This window comes from Danio rerio, chromosome 17 (genome assembly GCF_049306965.1).
Source record: "Danio rerio strain Tuebingen ecotype United States chromosome 17, GRCz12tu, whole genome shotgun sequence".
Classification (NCBI taxonomy): domain Eukaryota; kingdom Metazoa; phylum Chordata; class Actinopteri; order Cypriniformes; family Danionidae; genus Danio; species Danio rerio.
This window is the reverse complement of record NC_133192.1, coordinates 32,229,608-32,246,375: the sequence shown is the minus strand read 5'-3', so window position 1 is coordinate 32,246,375 and position 16,768 is coordinate 32,229,608. Positions and strand designations below refer to the sequence as shown.

The window sequence follows — 16,768 nt, the reverse complement described above, 5'->3', positions numbered from 1 at the left end:
TTGAGTAACTTGACTGACTACAGAACAAATCGGGTTAGTCCAATGAGTTGCCTAATAAACCTAACTTGCCCAGTGAACCAAATTAACCTAGTTAATCTTTTAAACTGCTCTTTAAAACCAACACTACTGAATACAAGTATCTTGCAATATACTTTTAAAGAGAGAGAGAGAGAGAGAGAGAGATATGATATAATATTTTTATTTTTATTTAATTATTATATGTATATATCTTTTTTTTACTACTACTGTTTACAGTGTTTTTTATTATATATATGTATGTTCTTTTATTTTTATGTAAACTTTATAACTGCATTGGCAATACATTTGTAACGTTTGTCATGCTAATAAAGCAGTTATTGAATTGAATTGAGAAAGATAGAGAGAGAAAGAGAGAGAAAGAGAGAGAGAGAGAAAGAGAGAGAGCGAGAGAGAGAGAGAGAAAGAGAGAGAGAGAGGGAGAGACAGAGAGACTGAGAGTCAGAGAGAGAGAGAGAGCATAATGTATATTGCTAGATGATGTGCAGAATAGCTTTAACTTAATGTTACTTTCTCACCCAGTCGCTCATACCTTTAGTTCTGGGTCTCTCTTCATCATCTCTAGGATGATATAGCAGCCAATAGAGTGGCCAATCAGAAGCAAGTTGGTGCCCTGAGGCACATGCTTTCGTAGGAAGGCCAGCTTGTGTTCAATCTGCCCGTCTAATCCGAAAACATCCTCCTTCTCAGTCACAGATGCATCTTTGAAAAAAAAAAACAAGTGGAGAAAAAAAATAGCTTTCACCGCAAATCCAGAGCACATCATCACATGGTGGTCAGGACCATTGCCAGCGCTTTCATCATGACCTAGAACTAATAAATACAGCAAATAATATAATTAGACAAAGCTGCCTAGTTTGATCGATTGTGGATTTCCGATCACAGCTGAACGTGGACTGTAAAAGATCCAGAAGGCACTTTAAATTGTTAAGAGCTCCATATAAGACATTTTCTTTCATCATCTTGATCTTGTTCTTCATTATTTCTTTGGAAAGGAGTACAATTACGCTCTATTGAACTCTATCGCAGTAACCGGAGATCCCGATAACGCTTGGAGGGCTTTGATATGAATATCTTTCTACAGGTGCTCAATTCACCTGCATGAACCTGAGAAAGGCTGAGAATTAGAAAGACAATGGAGAGTCCAGAAACAAAAGGCTGACAGAAGAAGCCGGGCCGAGGTGAAGCTCAGGCATTTATCATTGTGATGAGTTATGAGAGCAGAACTGTTAATGATGAGACAGGGGGAGAGAGAGGAGTACCAGAGGGGAGAGAGAAATAACTCATTTTAGCTTCAAGACTTAAAGAGACAAAGTGCTCCTTCATGAGACATATCGCAATATATGGTTCTTGGAGCACACAGCATCTTCTCCTCTTGCTAAAATAATAAAGATATCTCAACTGACGTAGTTGCACATGGCTAATTACTTAGACCAGTTTTATGATGAGAAGTGCTGGAATAACAAATCCTAAGGGCCCCGTAGATTATCTAGAATTGGACTATTGTTGAAAGGCAAATTAATGTATTTTTAAGCGTATTTTGTTTATTTAGAGTTTTTGCTTTTAGAATTTATTTTATTTGTTTTTTCCCCAAGGAAATTTATGTTTTTACATTCTTAAAAAATAGAGTGCAACAGAGTGAAAAGATATGCTACCTCCTTATTCACACAAAGATATACACTCACCGGCCACTTTATTAGGTACACCTGTTCAACTGCTCATTAACGTCAATTTCTAATCAGCCAATCACATGGCAGGAACTCAATGCATTTAGGCACGTAGACATGGTCAAGACGATCTGCTGCAGCTCAAATTAAGCATCAGAATGAAGAAGAGAGGTGATTTAAGTCACTTTGAACGTGACATGGTTGTTGATGGCAAATGAGCTGATCTAAGTATTTCAGAAACTGCTGATCTACTGGGATTTTCAAGCACAACCATCTCTAGGGTTAACAGAGAGAAGAATGGCCAGACAGACATAGAAAGGCAACAGTAACTCAAATAGCCACTCGTTACAACAGAGGTATGCAGAAGAGCATCTTTGAACACACAACACATCAAACCTTGAGGTGGATGGGCTACAACAGCAGAAGACCACACCAAGTGCCATTTCTGTCAGTTACAAACTGGAATCTAAGGCTACAATTCACACAGGCTCACCAACACTGGACAATAGAAGATTGGAAAAACGTTGCCTGGTCTGATGAGTCTTAATTTCTGCTGCAACATTCGGATGGTCATAATATCCCATCAACAACATGAAAGCACAGTGTCTCTATCTTCTGATGGCTACTTCCAGCAGAATCATCTCAGACTGGTTTCTTGAACATGACAATGAGTTCAATGCACTCAACTGGCCTCCACAGTCACCAGATCTCAACCCAATAGAGCACCTTTGGGATGTGGTGGAACGGGAGATTCACATCATGGATGTGCAGACAACTGTGTGATGCTATCATGTCAATATGGACCAAAATCTCTAAGGAACTTTTCCAGTACCTTGTTGAATATATGCCACAAAGGATTAAGGCAGTTCTGAAGGCAAAAGGGGGATAAATCCGGTACTAGTAAGTTGTACCTAATAAATTGCATGTATATATATATATATATATATATATATATATATATATATATATATATATATATATATATATATATGCATTTCCAATATATTTTTCTAAGGTTAGTATTTTTCTAAGGTTAACCCCCATAAAAAAAAAGAAATTTGTTTTAGATTAACTACTGAGTAAATTAGTAATATACCATGAACAAGGATTAATAACTTGCCATGTTAACCTAATTAACCCGAACTTAAGCTGAATATTAGTATTTTGAAATATACTGTAACTAGTAAAATGTTATGTACTGTCATCATGGCAAAGACAAAATAAATTTGTGATTAGAAATTAGTTATTAAAACTAACATGATTTAATAATAAAATATGTTAACTCTTAACTTATAAATGTATCTCAACAATATGTGTATAGATATATAAGATAAAAACATTCATAAGATAAAAAAAACAGCTCAAAACACAGAAAAGGGTGAAGGAGCAAAGAAGAAATGCACGTGACCTTAAGGTACAGACACATGCAGGGGAGATAAAAAGGAAGCCGAAAAGAGGAGGAACTAATGAAACCCATTCAGAAAGTTCAAAACGCTAAATCATTTTCATTGCATAAAATACCAGTGGATGAACATGAATGATAAGATAAGACAGAAAAAAAGACATGCACATCAAGAGGGGCCTGAGACAAAACACAAGATTCAAAACTTTCTTTCCCATATGCAGCACAGCTTAAAGTTGGGTTTGATGCAGAATTTCTGTTAACTATAAGGCAAGATTTACTGCCAAATATCAATATGTAAAGGTCATATGGCATGTGATTTAAAGAGAGAAAAATAAGATTTTATTATATATTCATAGACTTTATTACATTTTTAAAAATATTTTATTTATTTATTTATTAAGACTTTATTAAATGTCTCAGTCATAAACGTTAATTTAGAGATGTTTTCAACACGAGAAAACCTCATAGAGCCAAGAAAACCAGATAATGTATTAAACGTTATGATTATTTTACAAACAACTGTCTGATTGTGCTCTATTGGGCCCTGGTTACATCTGCTATAAAGATGCATTTTGCTCGATCGCATCACAAGCAGATTTGGTAGATGCATTCCTGTTTACACCTGGTGTTTTAATCCCCCTCTTCTGTCTGTGAAACAAATGTGTATAAAATGTTTCTGATCTTTTGATTGATCTGTACAAATTACTGACAATGGAAAATAAAGCAGCTACAAAAAGTATAGTCTCTCATTTCTGCCCTGACAGCCATAAACAACACTAACATGTCTGGCCAAATGTGCTTTACATTACTTTTGTATGTTTTTAAAGGTGGACAAGCTTAAAATTACAGATCAAGTTTACAACTATATTTACACCCAAACCCTTTTGAACCCCATCTTCTCTCCCTACTGCATGACAACCTCATAACATGTGCAGTTCTGAGTGTGCCTCACACAGGTTAGTGGGCTTGACAAACCACCTGTAGGAATCACTGTTTCATCTCGCGGACACTTGCACCAGTACAATTTGCACCAGTTTTACACATTTGCACACTTTCTTACAATCCAAAAAATAATAAATTGTGCATTTATGAAGTGTGCTTTACATAGGTGAGTGGGCTTGACAAACCACCTGTAGAAGCACTCCTTTTTTCTCTAAAAAAAAAAGCACTTGCCCCTCCTTACACTAGCACTTAATTCTCTGAGCATTAACAGTTTGTATCTCAAACTTTGTATAATTAGCACTTCTTGTGTTTATTGCTGTCTTGTTGAATTACCGAATGACTCAATTGTAAGTCACTTTGGACAAAAAGGTCTGCTAATTAACAGCTTCAAAATCATGTTTAAATTTTTTGACATGCACACGCTGCACAAAGTACAGAGTTTACCTACTGTGTTTGTGTTCTTCCATCCTTATTTTATTTGTTTTCAAAAATTAAACTTCATAGTCATCTTCTTGTGTCCTGGCTATAGGAGACAGCGAGCACACAAATTTTTGCAATGAAGTTAATATAAATCAAGTAGTAAAAATGCAAATTCCTATACCGAAAACATTGTTTATCACATCCCTATTAATCTGATTCATATCTTTAGATGTGTATTTCTTTCACATCAATTGTAATGTAAATACAATGCTTGGTTTAAATGCAACTAGGAACTTAGCTAAAACTTAACAATTTCAGAAAATAGCTATTTTAAATTGTAAAAATATTCAAAATGATTATTGTTTTTACATTTTTTTCTGATCAAATAAATCCAACCTTGGTGAACATAAGGGTTGCCGTTATGATAACTATTTATTAGTTATGACAGTTTTGGGATGCGAAGTAGGACCATAAAAAGGAAACCCAGCTCTACAGCATACACATAATTTCCGAAAATCTATTTAACCAATAATATTTTCGTAAAAGTACTGACAGGCTCTCAATCCAGGGCTATTTTCATTCATGAATATAAGCGAGAGATCAGACACTGAGCCGTGAAGTCAGTGACCTGTGCAAGCACACACATTTAGCTCTCCCCAACCACTCCTTACACCTCATTTCCCATTTTCCAAATCTGATCTTGATTTTTTCCCCCCAAGTTTCCCACTGAAGTTTGCCTACAAAGGGGCCCTACATGTTTATCTACCAGCACAGAGGGGCACTATGAGCTCAGAGCCAAAACACCAACAGCACCAGTTCACACACTGAATGGCCTCTCAGGATTACCTCATGAACATTTAAGACTATCCTATACACATTAAACATACTGTACAATACGTGCCTATGACCTTGCTCACCACCTATATTAAAACAATTCTTAACTGTGGGAAAGATGCTTTAAAAAGTAATTTATATTATATTATATAATATTATATTATATAATATTATATTATATTATGTTATATTATATTATATTATATTATATTATATTATATTATATTATATTATATTATATTATATTATATTATATTTTATTTTATTTTATTTTATTGTATTATAATTATGCTATATTTTATCATCTTATGTTATGCTATGTTATGTTATATTATATTATATTATATTATATTATATTATATTATATTATATTATATTATATTATATTATATTATATTATATTTTATTTTATTATATTATGATGATATTGAGATGATTATAATAATATATTCCATTATAATATTATATTAATATGACCATATGAGCATGATACCACTGTAAAAATGCTGGGTTTCACACAATCGATTTGTGTTGGGACACCATAAAAGAAATTAAGTTAACTTATTAGTTGTTACATAATTAAGTGGACTGAACATAAAACAAGTTGGTGGGGGGAAAAACCCTCAAGAATCGTAATGTTTCAGCTCATTTTGAAAAGTTTAAACAAGCAGCAAAACAATTTTTTGATTGTATAGCATCATGCAAATCTATATTCAATAATGATTTCTCTTTCTTTTTTTGGAGTCTGGATCACTCTCTGTAAACCCTAAAAATGTTTTGTGCATGAAAATCTCAGCAGTAATGTGTCATTTCTGAAATATTCCTGTCTGGTACAATCAATCACATTTAAAGGTCACAAATTCACTCATTAGTATGGCTAATTATTCAGTTTTTTTTTTGTATTTGATTATGTGCATGTTTGAATTGTGCACATTACGTTAAAGAATGTGTATTGAGAAATTGGGCTTGAATTTGAGACTATAAAATACTAGCAACACAAAAGACATTCTATTTGGTAAAGAAGAAAAATGACAGCAACCTGTAATGGGCCCAGAAACGCATTTATGCAACATATGGCAAACACAAATTCCTCAATATAAAACAACGATTTGTTGGCAGGAGCGAACGATGTATAGGGAGCAGACTGTTAAGTGATTATATCCCCCTCTCAAAAATGTGCAATAAATATGTGGTGTATGTTTCATCTAGGGATCAGGTTGCTGAATATTAATGTCACAAGGAACCACAATAAGTGGTGTTACTGATTAAAACTGGCTTTATAGAGAGGGCTTTTTGAAAGTATTTTTTAAAAAGGTACATATTTGAAACATATGAATGGTGTTTGCATGCAAAGAATGCATATATGCATAGCTATAGAACATGTACAAGGCTCCTTGAAAATGGAGTTGGTTTCATCTTGGTTTATCTGGATTTAAAATGTTTATTTATTATTTTAATAATTTAATAACCCAAATTTCAAATTTTGTCAAGAGCCATTTTTGAGGCAATAAGACCATTGATCAGGATAGCAAATGTTTTTCTTTATGTTGTAATTGAAAATCACTGGTGTAAAGTAACAAATTACAGACACTCAAATTACTGTAACTGAGTAGTATTTCTCAGGAATTGTGATTTATTATGTAGTTTTAAAAATGTGCACTTTTACTTTCCCTTGAGCACATTTTAGTGCTGTATCTGTACTTTTACTCCACTACTTTCCTTCAACATGCAGTTACTACTTTATTTAATCTTGTCTACAGGCATTGGTTGAGTAAAAATCAGTCCTGTGACTCCTGTCCAATCAAATCACACATAGAAAAGTAAATCACATCATACTAAACAAACTCAAGGCATGGGCGCTTTATAAATTCAGCAAACCATTAGGAAGCCTTAAAAGTGTCCAAGAAGATGTCCAAAATCTTTACAATCAATGACCCAGAGGCTGTTACTGATGAGAAGATGACTACTGTATGACGAATGAAATTGCCAAATAGCCTTAAACAATCACTAATGCACTACAGAATGTTACGTTTACACACACACTAACAAACATAATACATGTAAATGCATCACCTTTTCACGGCATAATACTCAATGCTAACTACTCTTGAGTGGTTTTAAAAGGTTTACTTTTAATTCATAGCTTGAGTGATATTATACAGATACTTTTACTCGCAGTACATTTGTGGGCAAGTAATGGTATTTTTTCTTGAGTATGATTTTTCAGTACTCTTGCCACCACTGCTAAAAAAGAGGGTTATTCCACCAAATACTGATTTCTTAACTATTCTAAAGAAACAGTGGTGTTGTGTGGTCTAAAAATAAATACATAAAATAGTTTTTTGTTATTTTATTATGTTCTAATTTTATATTTTTATATGCATTGCTCTAATTAAAACATTTTTTATTTAAAATTACCAAAAAATATATCTGCATCTTACAGAATAAAACAAAAGTATGTTTTACTCAAACACATAACTATAGACTGTAAATTCAAGTGGTCTGTCATTTATCCCAGCTATGATGTAAAAAAGTGATTAGTTACTTTACTTAAAAGATGAGTAAACCTGTTGCCTTAAAAGCAACAGACTTTTCTTTTAAAAAATGAGTAAAGCAGTTGAATCTTGGTACTGCTAAGTTAACCTAATTTGGTCCCACTTTATATTAGGTGTCCTTAACTACTATGTACTTACATCAAAAAATAAATACAATGTACTTACAGTGTTTATAATGTATTTGAGAACACTTGTGGTGCTTTTGAGTTGGGATAGAGGTTGGGTTATAAACAGGTTTGGTGGTATGGGTAGGTTTAAGGATGGGTTAAGGTGTAAGGGATGGTCAACAGTGTATTTACAAATGTATTTACAAAAGTTAATTACAGATGTAATTACATACATGTATTTAATCAAGCATAAGTACTCAGTAAATACATGTATTTACACAATAAGTACATTGTAGCAAACTATTAGTTCCTGTGTAGGTAAATATTAGTTAAGGCCACTTAATATAAAGTGGGACCCTTAATTTTAATAATTATGCCATGCTTTGTTTACTTAAAAGTTTTAAAGCAACATGTTAATTCACTTTAGTAAAGTCAAGTAATTGCTTTAAAAGCTGGAATAGTTGGTGGTTCATTTTGCTGTGGTGACGCCTGATAAATAAGGGACTAAGCTGAAGAAAGATAAATGAATTTTATGACCATATGGAAATACTAATTTAAATTGAATGATTTCTCTTTTTTGGAGTCTGGGTCATTGTTTGTGAACCCTAGAGATGGTTTGTGCATGAAGCTCTCAGCAGATGAGTAATTTCTGAAATACTCCTGTGTGGTCCAATCAATCATATTTAAAACTCAGCAATTCACTCTTTGAACATTAAAGAGCATCAGAACAACAGAGTGATCAATGAGTGTGTATGGCTAATTATTATAACAGGTTTATTCACTCTTTAAAGTCAACTAATTGCTTCAAAATTCTGAATAGTTGGCAGTTCATTCTGCTGTGGCCACCCCTGATAAATAAGGGACTAAGCCGAAGGAAAATGAATGAATATTATGACCATATGGAAATGCAAATTTAAATTTAATAATGAATTCTCTCTTCTTCTTTTTTTTCTAAGTTTGGGTCATTCTTTGTAAACCCTAGGGATGCATGTATGAAGAGGTGCATGAAAATACTCCTGTCTGGTCTAATCAATCATATTCAAAGTTCAGCCATTAACTCTCTGAACATTAAAGAGCATTACAATAACAGAGTGACCGATGAGTGTGTATGGCTAATTATTATAACAAGTTTAAAGTCAACTAATTGCTTTAAAAGCAATGGGATTACTCTCTCTTTTTTAAAGTAAAATCAACTAATTCTTATGATCACACAATCTACATCAGTCTCGAAAGCCAAATGACAATCAATATCCAACTAAACTGAACAATATTATCCTACACACAAAAATATGAGACCAATTTATTTAAATATAAGCACCCATGTGCAGCCTGCTAATGTATATGCCTCTAATCAGCAAGACAAACATGAAACCCAATATGACTATAACTGGTCATAAAGGGTCATACCAACCAAACCACTTGGAACAATCAATTTCCTTTTTACTACACCCCAGGCAGTCCCACAAGAACGATGGAAATTCCTTTTTTATGCATGCTTTAATAGCCTGGGCATAAACAGAGGGTAATTGAGTCATATCAGAGAAGGGAAAGTAGATTTTGACTAGTGACTCTCTTACAAAATGACTGAGACGTGTAGGTCTGGCTGACGGCTTGACCCAGGGCAGGGTTATTGACATTGGCAGAGTCCAAAATGTTTCCCCCGTGTTTGCATTAACAGATATTTTTACTGTAATTAAAAGGCATCAATCACAAATCGCAAAACCACAGAAACAGTTCCTCCACAGAGATTTGGCATGTTTACCCCACTACCGTTTCCCTTTGCTTTTGTTTATGTTTCCAAAACACGGGGATGTAATATCACTTAATATATGCCGTTAAATACAACCAGGCCTGTAATGCCAAAGGGACTGAAGTGTTTGGCGGTGGAAGTTTAAGATCTCATCAATGAACTCTAAGTCTCTCTGTGGCTGCGCTGGACTAGACCAAAGGAGGTTTTTGCGGGTTCCCGAATGGCTGTGCTGGCTGCTGACCGCTGGCTGACCAAGTGCTCTTTGAACAGTAGTCCATCAATGGGCAGCATTCACATGAACAGCCAGTAGTGACTTCTGGTGGAGGAAGTTGAATTTGAAAACTTTAAGTTGTTTGATAGGTCAGCTAAAGAAGAAACCGCAAACCAGATCTGATGCCACCGGGTTACGGAAAACAGCAAATAGAAAGACCACTAATTCTACTACCAGCTTGGCTTTTTAAACCCTTAAATTATCACAATGTTTTGGTCAAATTTATTAAATAATATTTATTTTAAGCCAGTGCTATTTTAATGTGTGTACACTATAATCGTTTAAATACGCTTGTATTTTTTTTTCACAGGAAATGAAACATAAATATAAAATATTTGTTTTTAAACTACAGTGCTATTTTAATATTTGCAAATTAAACATTATAGCTTGTGTTAATATTGTTAATTAGCGTTTATTTTTATTTGTATGAAATAAATTCTAAATAAATTTATTTTTTCATTATTTAATTTTAGCCATTTTTTATTTTAGTTGTTATTTTATTATGTTTTCCAAAATTTCTATTTTTTTATTTACATTTTAATTAATCTAATATTTATTTCAGCTTTATTTAAATGAACAATGATTTTAATTATTATTATTATTATTATTCATTAATTTATTTTCTTTTAGGCTTAGTCCCTTTATTAATCTGGGGTCACCACAGTGGAATAAACCGCCAACTTATCCAGCACATGTTTTACGCAGCAGATGCCCCTCCAGCTGCAACCCATAACTAGGAAACACCCATACACACTCAATCACACACTACACTACAGCCAATTTAGCTTACCCAATTAACCTATACCACATGTCTTTGGACTTGTGGGGGAAACCAGAGCACCCGAAGGAAACCCAACACGGGGAGAACATGCAAACTCCACACAGAAATGTCAACTGCGCCAGCTGAGGGTTGAACCAGTGACCTTCTTGCTGTGAGGCGATTGTGCTACCCACTGCGCCACTGCATCGCCTTACTATTATAATAATTATAATGTTTTTTTTATGATTTAATATGAGGATTATCTACAACACAATTCTACATTTGATTGTCTTTTGTTATTGTATTCAAGCTTCAAAAAGTAATATTAAGATTTGTATTTATCTGCCTATATACACTTGTTTTCGCCTTTTCAATATCAGCCAAAAATTCCATATCAGCGCATTAGTACCTACTTATTGACATTATAAGTGTTTGACTCTTCTAAAGCATTAAAAATACCATAATATGTTTGCAGATATTTAAGAAACATGCAAAGTGAACATAATTTTTATCTGAAAAACAATGCTGAAGTCAGATATTCTGCTTTGAACATGTGCATTCTGTGCCAGAAAGTCTGTCTCGTTTTGGTCATTTAACCCACCCAATAACAGTTTAGCCAATTATATTTTAGTACTTCAGGTTGCCTTGGCGGAAAACCGCCATATTTCATTCTTTCAGTCTGGAAGCCTGTCAAAGTATGTGTCCACAACCGAAAATGCCACCTCCAGTGGACAGTAGCAGCCCCCAAAATGAGATGCAGATTCAGATGTATGAAACACTGCGTACGCCGAATCTCACGCATATTCTTTTGTACATCCGAATGAACGTGAAACTGAGCGCAACATGCACAAGCACAAAACCCCTTCCTGCCTCCTCCCCCGTATGAATATGCTAATTACTCTACTTTGGCAAAACCCAAAGAAAAAGCAATGGCAAAAGCAAGCAAAAAGAGAAACTTTGAACAGAATGTGAATTGGAGGTGCTGCTTTCGGAGGTAGACCCTCAACAGCCTTAGTGGCGCAGCTCGTAAGACGCATGTCAACATGTTTTGACACGTTCGAGCATGAACTCGGTTCGAATCCAGCGTCTGATGAACTCTTTCTTCTTTTTTCCCCCGCTACATATCAGATTTTGCCTACTATTTATCACGAGAAAGACAAGTAGGAATCATTAATAAGTCTGTGCATCATATTTTATTTGCAAATTTAATGAATGGAAATGTTTCTGATTCACGCATGCAAATTCATCTTCAGATAGTGTCTTTATAGCAATGTGCGTGCAGTAGATAGCTCAGATTACATTGGGAAAACAGGCGACCGCTGCAAATTGTGCTTTAATGTTTAGCTGGTCAAATGTATGGTATGGAAACCTTATATTCCTGCTAGATGAACCCGTCTCATACAGCTGCCATTGCAAGGCTCAGACACTTTGTAGAGAGGAATTTAACACAACTGCCTCTAGGAGTCGCCAATGGAAATAAAACAGACACGCACAAAAAATGTGCGTACGCCAGTCATAAAGCTGGCGTGGAGCTGCGCACATTCCCACGTTCAGTTCATTGTTAGTAAATCCAAACGTGAGTGATTATGAGCGTGAAACCTGGCATACGCAAAGTTTTTGTGCGTACGCAGCGTTGATACATGAGGCCCCTGATGTAAACTATCTACTGCTGCTTTCAGTAGTATTGCAATAAATGTCATGTAAAATGACTTTCAAACTTACATTCTAAGCATTTAACACAGAATAAAGCACATGAGGTTTAACTGAGGTGATCCTTGTCAGTTTTCTGTTGTTCAGCTGCAAGAAATATAAGGCATTTCTAAAATATAAATTTCAGATTTTAGTTACGATAAAAAAATCCTATTAATATGGAAAGTATTCCTTCTATACCATGCCATTGCTTTTATTTATACCAGGATTTAAATCAGCCTTAAATCAGCCTTTAGGCTTGAAACAGTGTCGTCAGTCTGTTAACCTGTGCTTGCATGTGTTTTGAACCAGGAGTGCAATACCTAGTTCAACCACTGGGTGTCAAACTTAAATAGTACATCTTTAATTAATGATAATTGACAATAAGTGCATAATAACCAATTCATTAAAATTCTAACAGCAAATAAAATTCTAAATAAAATAAAAAATAAAAAACACACCCTTGAGCATATGGCCCCGTCCTCAAACCATGCAATTGGTTGATCCAGCACTTATGTTAAAACTGCAGAGAGCATCTAAGTAATTCCAGAAAGAAACACAGGAATATCCAAATTATAAATCACTAAAGCCATTTGTTTAATCTAACATTATAAAAAAGGTTCTGCACATGCCCGCATGATAAAAACAACGTTTCTAGAATCTATTTAGCAGATTTTACTTGATTACACCCTGATATGCTACATCTTGAGAAGCAACACGAGCAGCTATTTCCTTAAACAGGGGCATCTGCGAACCAAATGGCAGAACATGATGAGGGATGGATCATTGAGATGAACAAGACAATATGGCGTGGAAAGAAAAGCCCAGCATATCTGATACCTCAGCCTCCTGATGGTAATCAAGAATGTCAGTCAAATAGCGATATTGAGGAAATGAAATATAACTTTTAATTGCATCCCTTCTTTCATCTTGGCTGCTTTGGCAAACGGCTGCCGCTTTTTGTCATCTCTTGGCACATTTGAATCCGCTGCTGAGTTTTGACTTTTAATCATTCAGCTCATGATTGCATGACATGATATGAACAGCAACGGATATCATCATCTGTTGTGCGAGCCAGAGATCAGCTGCGTGTCACTGAATACTTTAAGACTGTGATTCTGGTCAAAAGTAGTCCACGTGTTCACAATAAATGAGCAATTGTGTGATGCTTCAGTTTGATGATTATTCATATAAACAGGATGATTTAAAGGGCACCTATAACGCCCCTTTTTACAAGATATAATAGTGGTCTTCGGTGTCCCCAGAATGTGTCTGTGAATATTCAGCTGAAAATAAACCACAGATCATTTATTAAAACACATTTTTTTGGGGGGGTGTATGTCTAAAACAGTGCATTATGAGTATTTAGAACATCTACTATTCAATTTAAATCATCTTTATTTCTATAGTGCACTTTTACAACATAGATTGCGTCTAAGCAAGCAGTTTTAAAATAGATGTCATAGTAAGTTGAAATTGTGTCTATGGTATGTGGAACTATGATATAGTACATTTTATAAGGTTATATGGGGGCCAAAATTGTACAGCACAATCAAACAACTCGATAATTGCAGTAAATATACCAATGCAGGATTGTCAGTCATTGGCTTGTAGGTGGGGCCTAAAAATTGTGATGTCACATTTCTTACAGAATCAAAACTGCTTGTTTAATAAGGCAGTTTAGGAGTTTTTTTTATCAGTGTATAGGACAAATGTAGGAAATATTTATCTCATTTATTTTTAGGATGTTTTATTGTGGATCTACCAATTTAATTCTGCCTTTTTTTGGTTATCTTGTGGTAACTACACTATAAAAATGTTTATTAATGGATGTGAATTGCATTATGGGACCTTGATCTCTACTCTGTCAATGAAAATTCAACTCTACAGTTTAACAAAGTCACTTTTATTGACATTTTAATAATTTCAAATGACATAAGAAATAATATTTATAGAAATAAGTTTGTAGAAAATGTAGTGGCAGTTTGTTACAATGCTTTTGTACTGTAATATACACCAACCTAGACAATAAATTATTTTAAACTATTAAAAATGTTAATAAAAGTCACCTTTTCAAACTTTTCAAGGATAAAAAGGTTAAAAGAGAAGAAAGATCAAGGTCACATAATTCAATTTAAAACATAAACAAACGGTGGTAGAAACATGAGTCACAAAATACCTAAACCTACAGATATTTTTAGAGTGTATATCACAAAATGACATACTAATAAGTGCAAATCTTTATATGTCGTTTGTCCAGATAATACAATCGATGAGTCCAGTGTTCATCTTTCCAATCCATCAAGCAAGCCAGAAGAATTGCTGTTTTTGAGATGCAGACATCTGCATGTGGTTTGTCCTACAACAGGTGAGGGCTTGGTAATGTTTTTCCCACGTAGCAAGTTCAATAAAAATGTCCATGCTGCTTTATGGATGAATATGCTGGACTTTTATACACTGGTTCAGGCAAAGGAGGAGGCGCTTGGCTCTTTGTCAGTCTTCAATGTATTCCATCTTACTGTGCATCTCGCATCTGACAGACACTACTGTACAAACCAGCATATAAGACAGAACACTCTATTTATATGTATAGCTGTGTCTGAAACTCTCAGTCAATGACTTCACAGGAAGTATTTGTCGGAGATTTGGAGATATAAAGTTATGCAGTTGTTTCAAAGAGGCTTCAAAATGTCAAGTACATTTTTAAATCAAATTAAATGGAGGTCTAACAATAGCTAAGACTGGTTAAATAAATCATAAATGTAAAAAATAAATAAAAATACTAATAATATGACCTTAGACATCAATGCAATGCTGTAAAAAATTAGAAGTGATTTATTGCTTATCCGACACAAAAAAGTAACAGTAATTCAAATGTTATATGAATAAGGCTAGCCATTAATAATGGCATTTAATAATAATTAAATTAAACTATAGGACTATTACCAACATAATGTTTAAATGAAATAAAAATAAACCCCTCATAAATATTATTAGTGTAAAAGAATGATGAATAATTTATCTCTGAATAACTAAAGTCACTTAATTATCTGCTGCCATCTACTGACTCAATTATAACAGTGGTGACGACATCACACTGACTCACTGGACAGCACACCGCCAGTGGTTTCTACAGATGACCTATGATGTCACTCTACACACTGCTTTCACTATGACAATTATGTAAACACAAGTTCAAACTGTTTAAAGAAGTCCATAACTGTAAGCTCACTATCTGCATACAGATATTTGTGATATTTGTGACTCATTTAAGTTACCCTTTAAAAAGGCAAACTCTTTTAAAGTCCATGGACAACTTGGAGAAATGGGGCAGATGATACAGTAAGTTAACCAACTACATGACTATCCACCTTTTGCCTCTATACAGTTGATCAGTAAGTTTTACATCTTCAGAATGACTTATATACAGTGAACTTGTTAGTAATTTTACAGCCAAATCTGGACATTTATAAAGGCTGTCCACATACTTTTGCCCATAGTGTATGTAAAGAGGAAAATGTCTCACCTTCAATCATATCAAAGCTTTCTGGAGGCATACAGTGTCCAGCATGGCTCACAGCCCACACTGGATATCTCTGGAGAAACTTCTGATACAGTGTCCACATGTATGTCTTGTAGAAGCCCACCACACCTGGGTTACCTGTGCAAGGGTAAAAACATCATTTAGCCAAATTGTAGTTATTCTCACTTCAATATAAGGACAGTGAGGCATTTAATTCACTGTTGTTTCATGATATAACTTTCAATATGTTTTACATACTATATATAAAGCACAAACCCAATCTTATGTTGCATGAAAGATTTGTAGAAATAAACAAAATACATTATATGAGTAAAATTATTGACTTTTCTTTATGCATTAAATCCTTAAGATGTTTAGTAAGTGGTTTAGTAAGTAAATTTGGTAAGTTTTGTACACAGTAAACAAATCAAAACTCAATTTTGGATTGGTAATATGCATTGCTAAGAACTTAATTGATATTTTGAGTTTTACTGAACCCTCAGATTTTAGATATTTAAATATATGTGTCTCAGCCAAATGTTTTTTCTATCCTAACAAATCTTACATTAATGGAAGGCCTATTTATTCCACTTTTGAATTATGTATACATCTCAATTTCCAATAATTGACTCTTAAGACTGCTTTTGTGGTCCAGGGTCACATATAGTTTATTTTTATTATTATTGTGGCATATTGTTCTCCTAAAAACAAAACTAAAAAAAAACTAAATTGTTTAAGCAACTGGACTGCATTGTCTTGAATTCTCATTTAGACAAGAGCAGACGTGTGTTCCAGGTCTGCTGACGCAG

At 34.2% G+C, this 16,768-nt stretch overlaps 1 protein-coding gene across 4 annotated transcripts in view; it reads right to left on the bottom strand.

Moving 5' to 3' along the window:
* Positions 1–16,768, bottom strand: part of ldah (lipid droplet associated hydrolase) — a 70,635-nt gene that overhangs the window by 33,776 nt on the left and 20,091 nt on the right. For all 4 annotated transcript variants that reach the window (XR_012392781.1, XR_012392782.1, NM_001130785.1 and 1 more), the window contains 2 exon segments: positions 15,963–16,097; positions 569–738 (listed from right to left, as the gene is read on the bottom strand). Coding sequence is in view for 2 of the 4 variants with exons in the window: in NM_001130785.1 (NP_001124257.1) it covers positions 569–738; positions 15,963–16,097 (305 nt within the window). In the remaining 2 variants the exon portion in view is untranslated.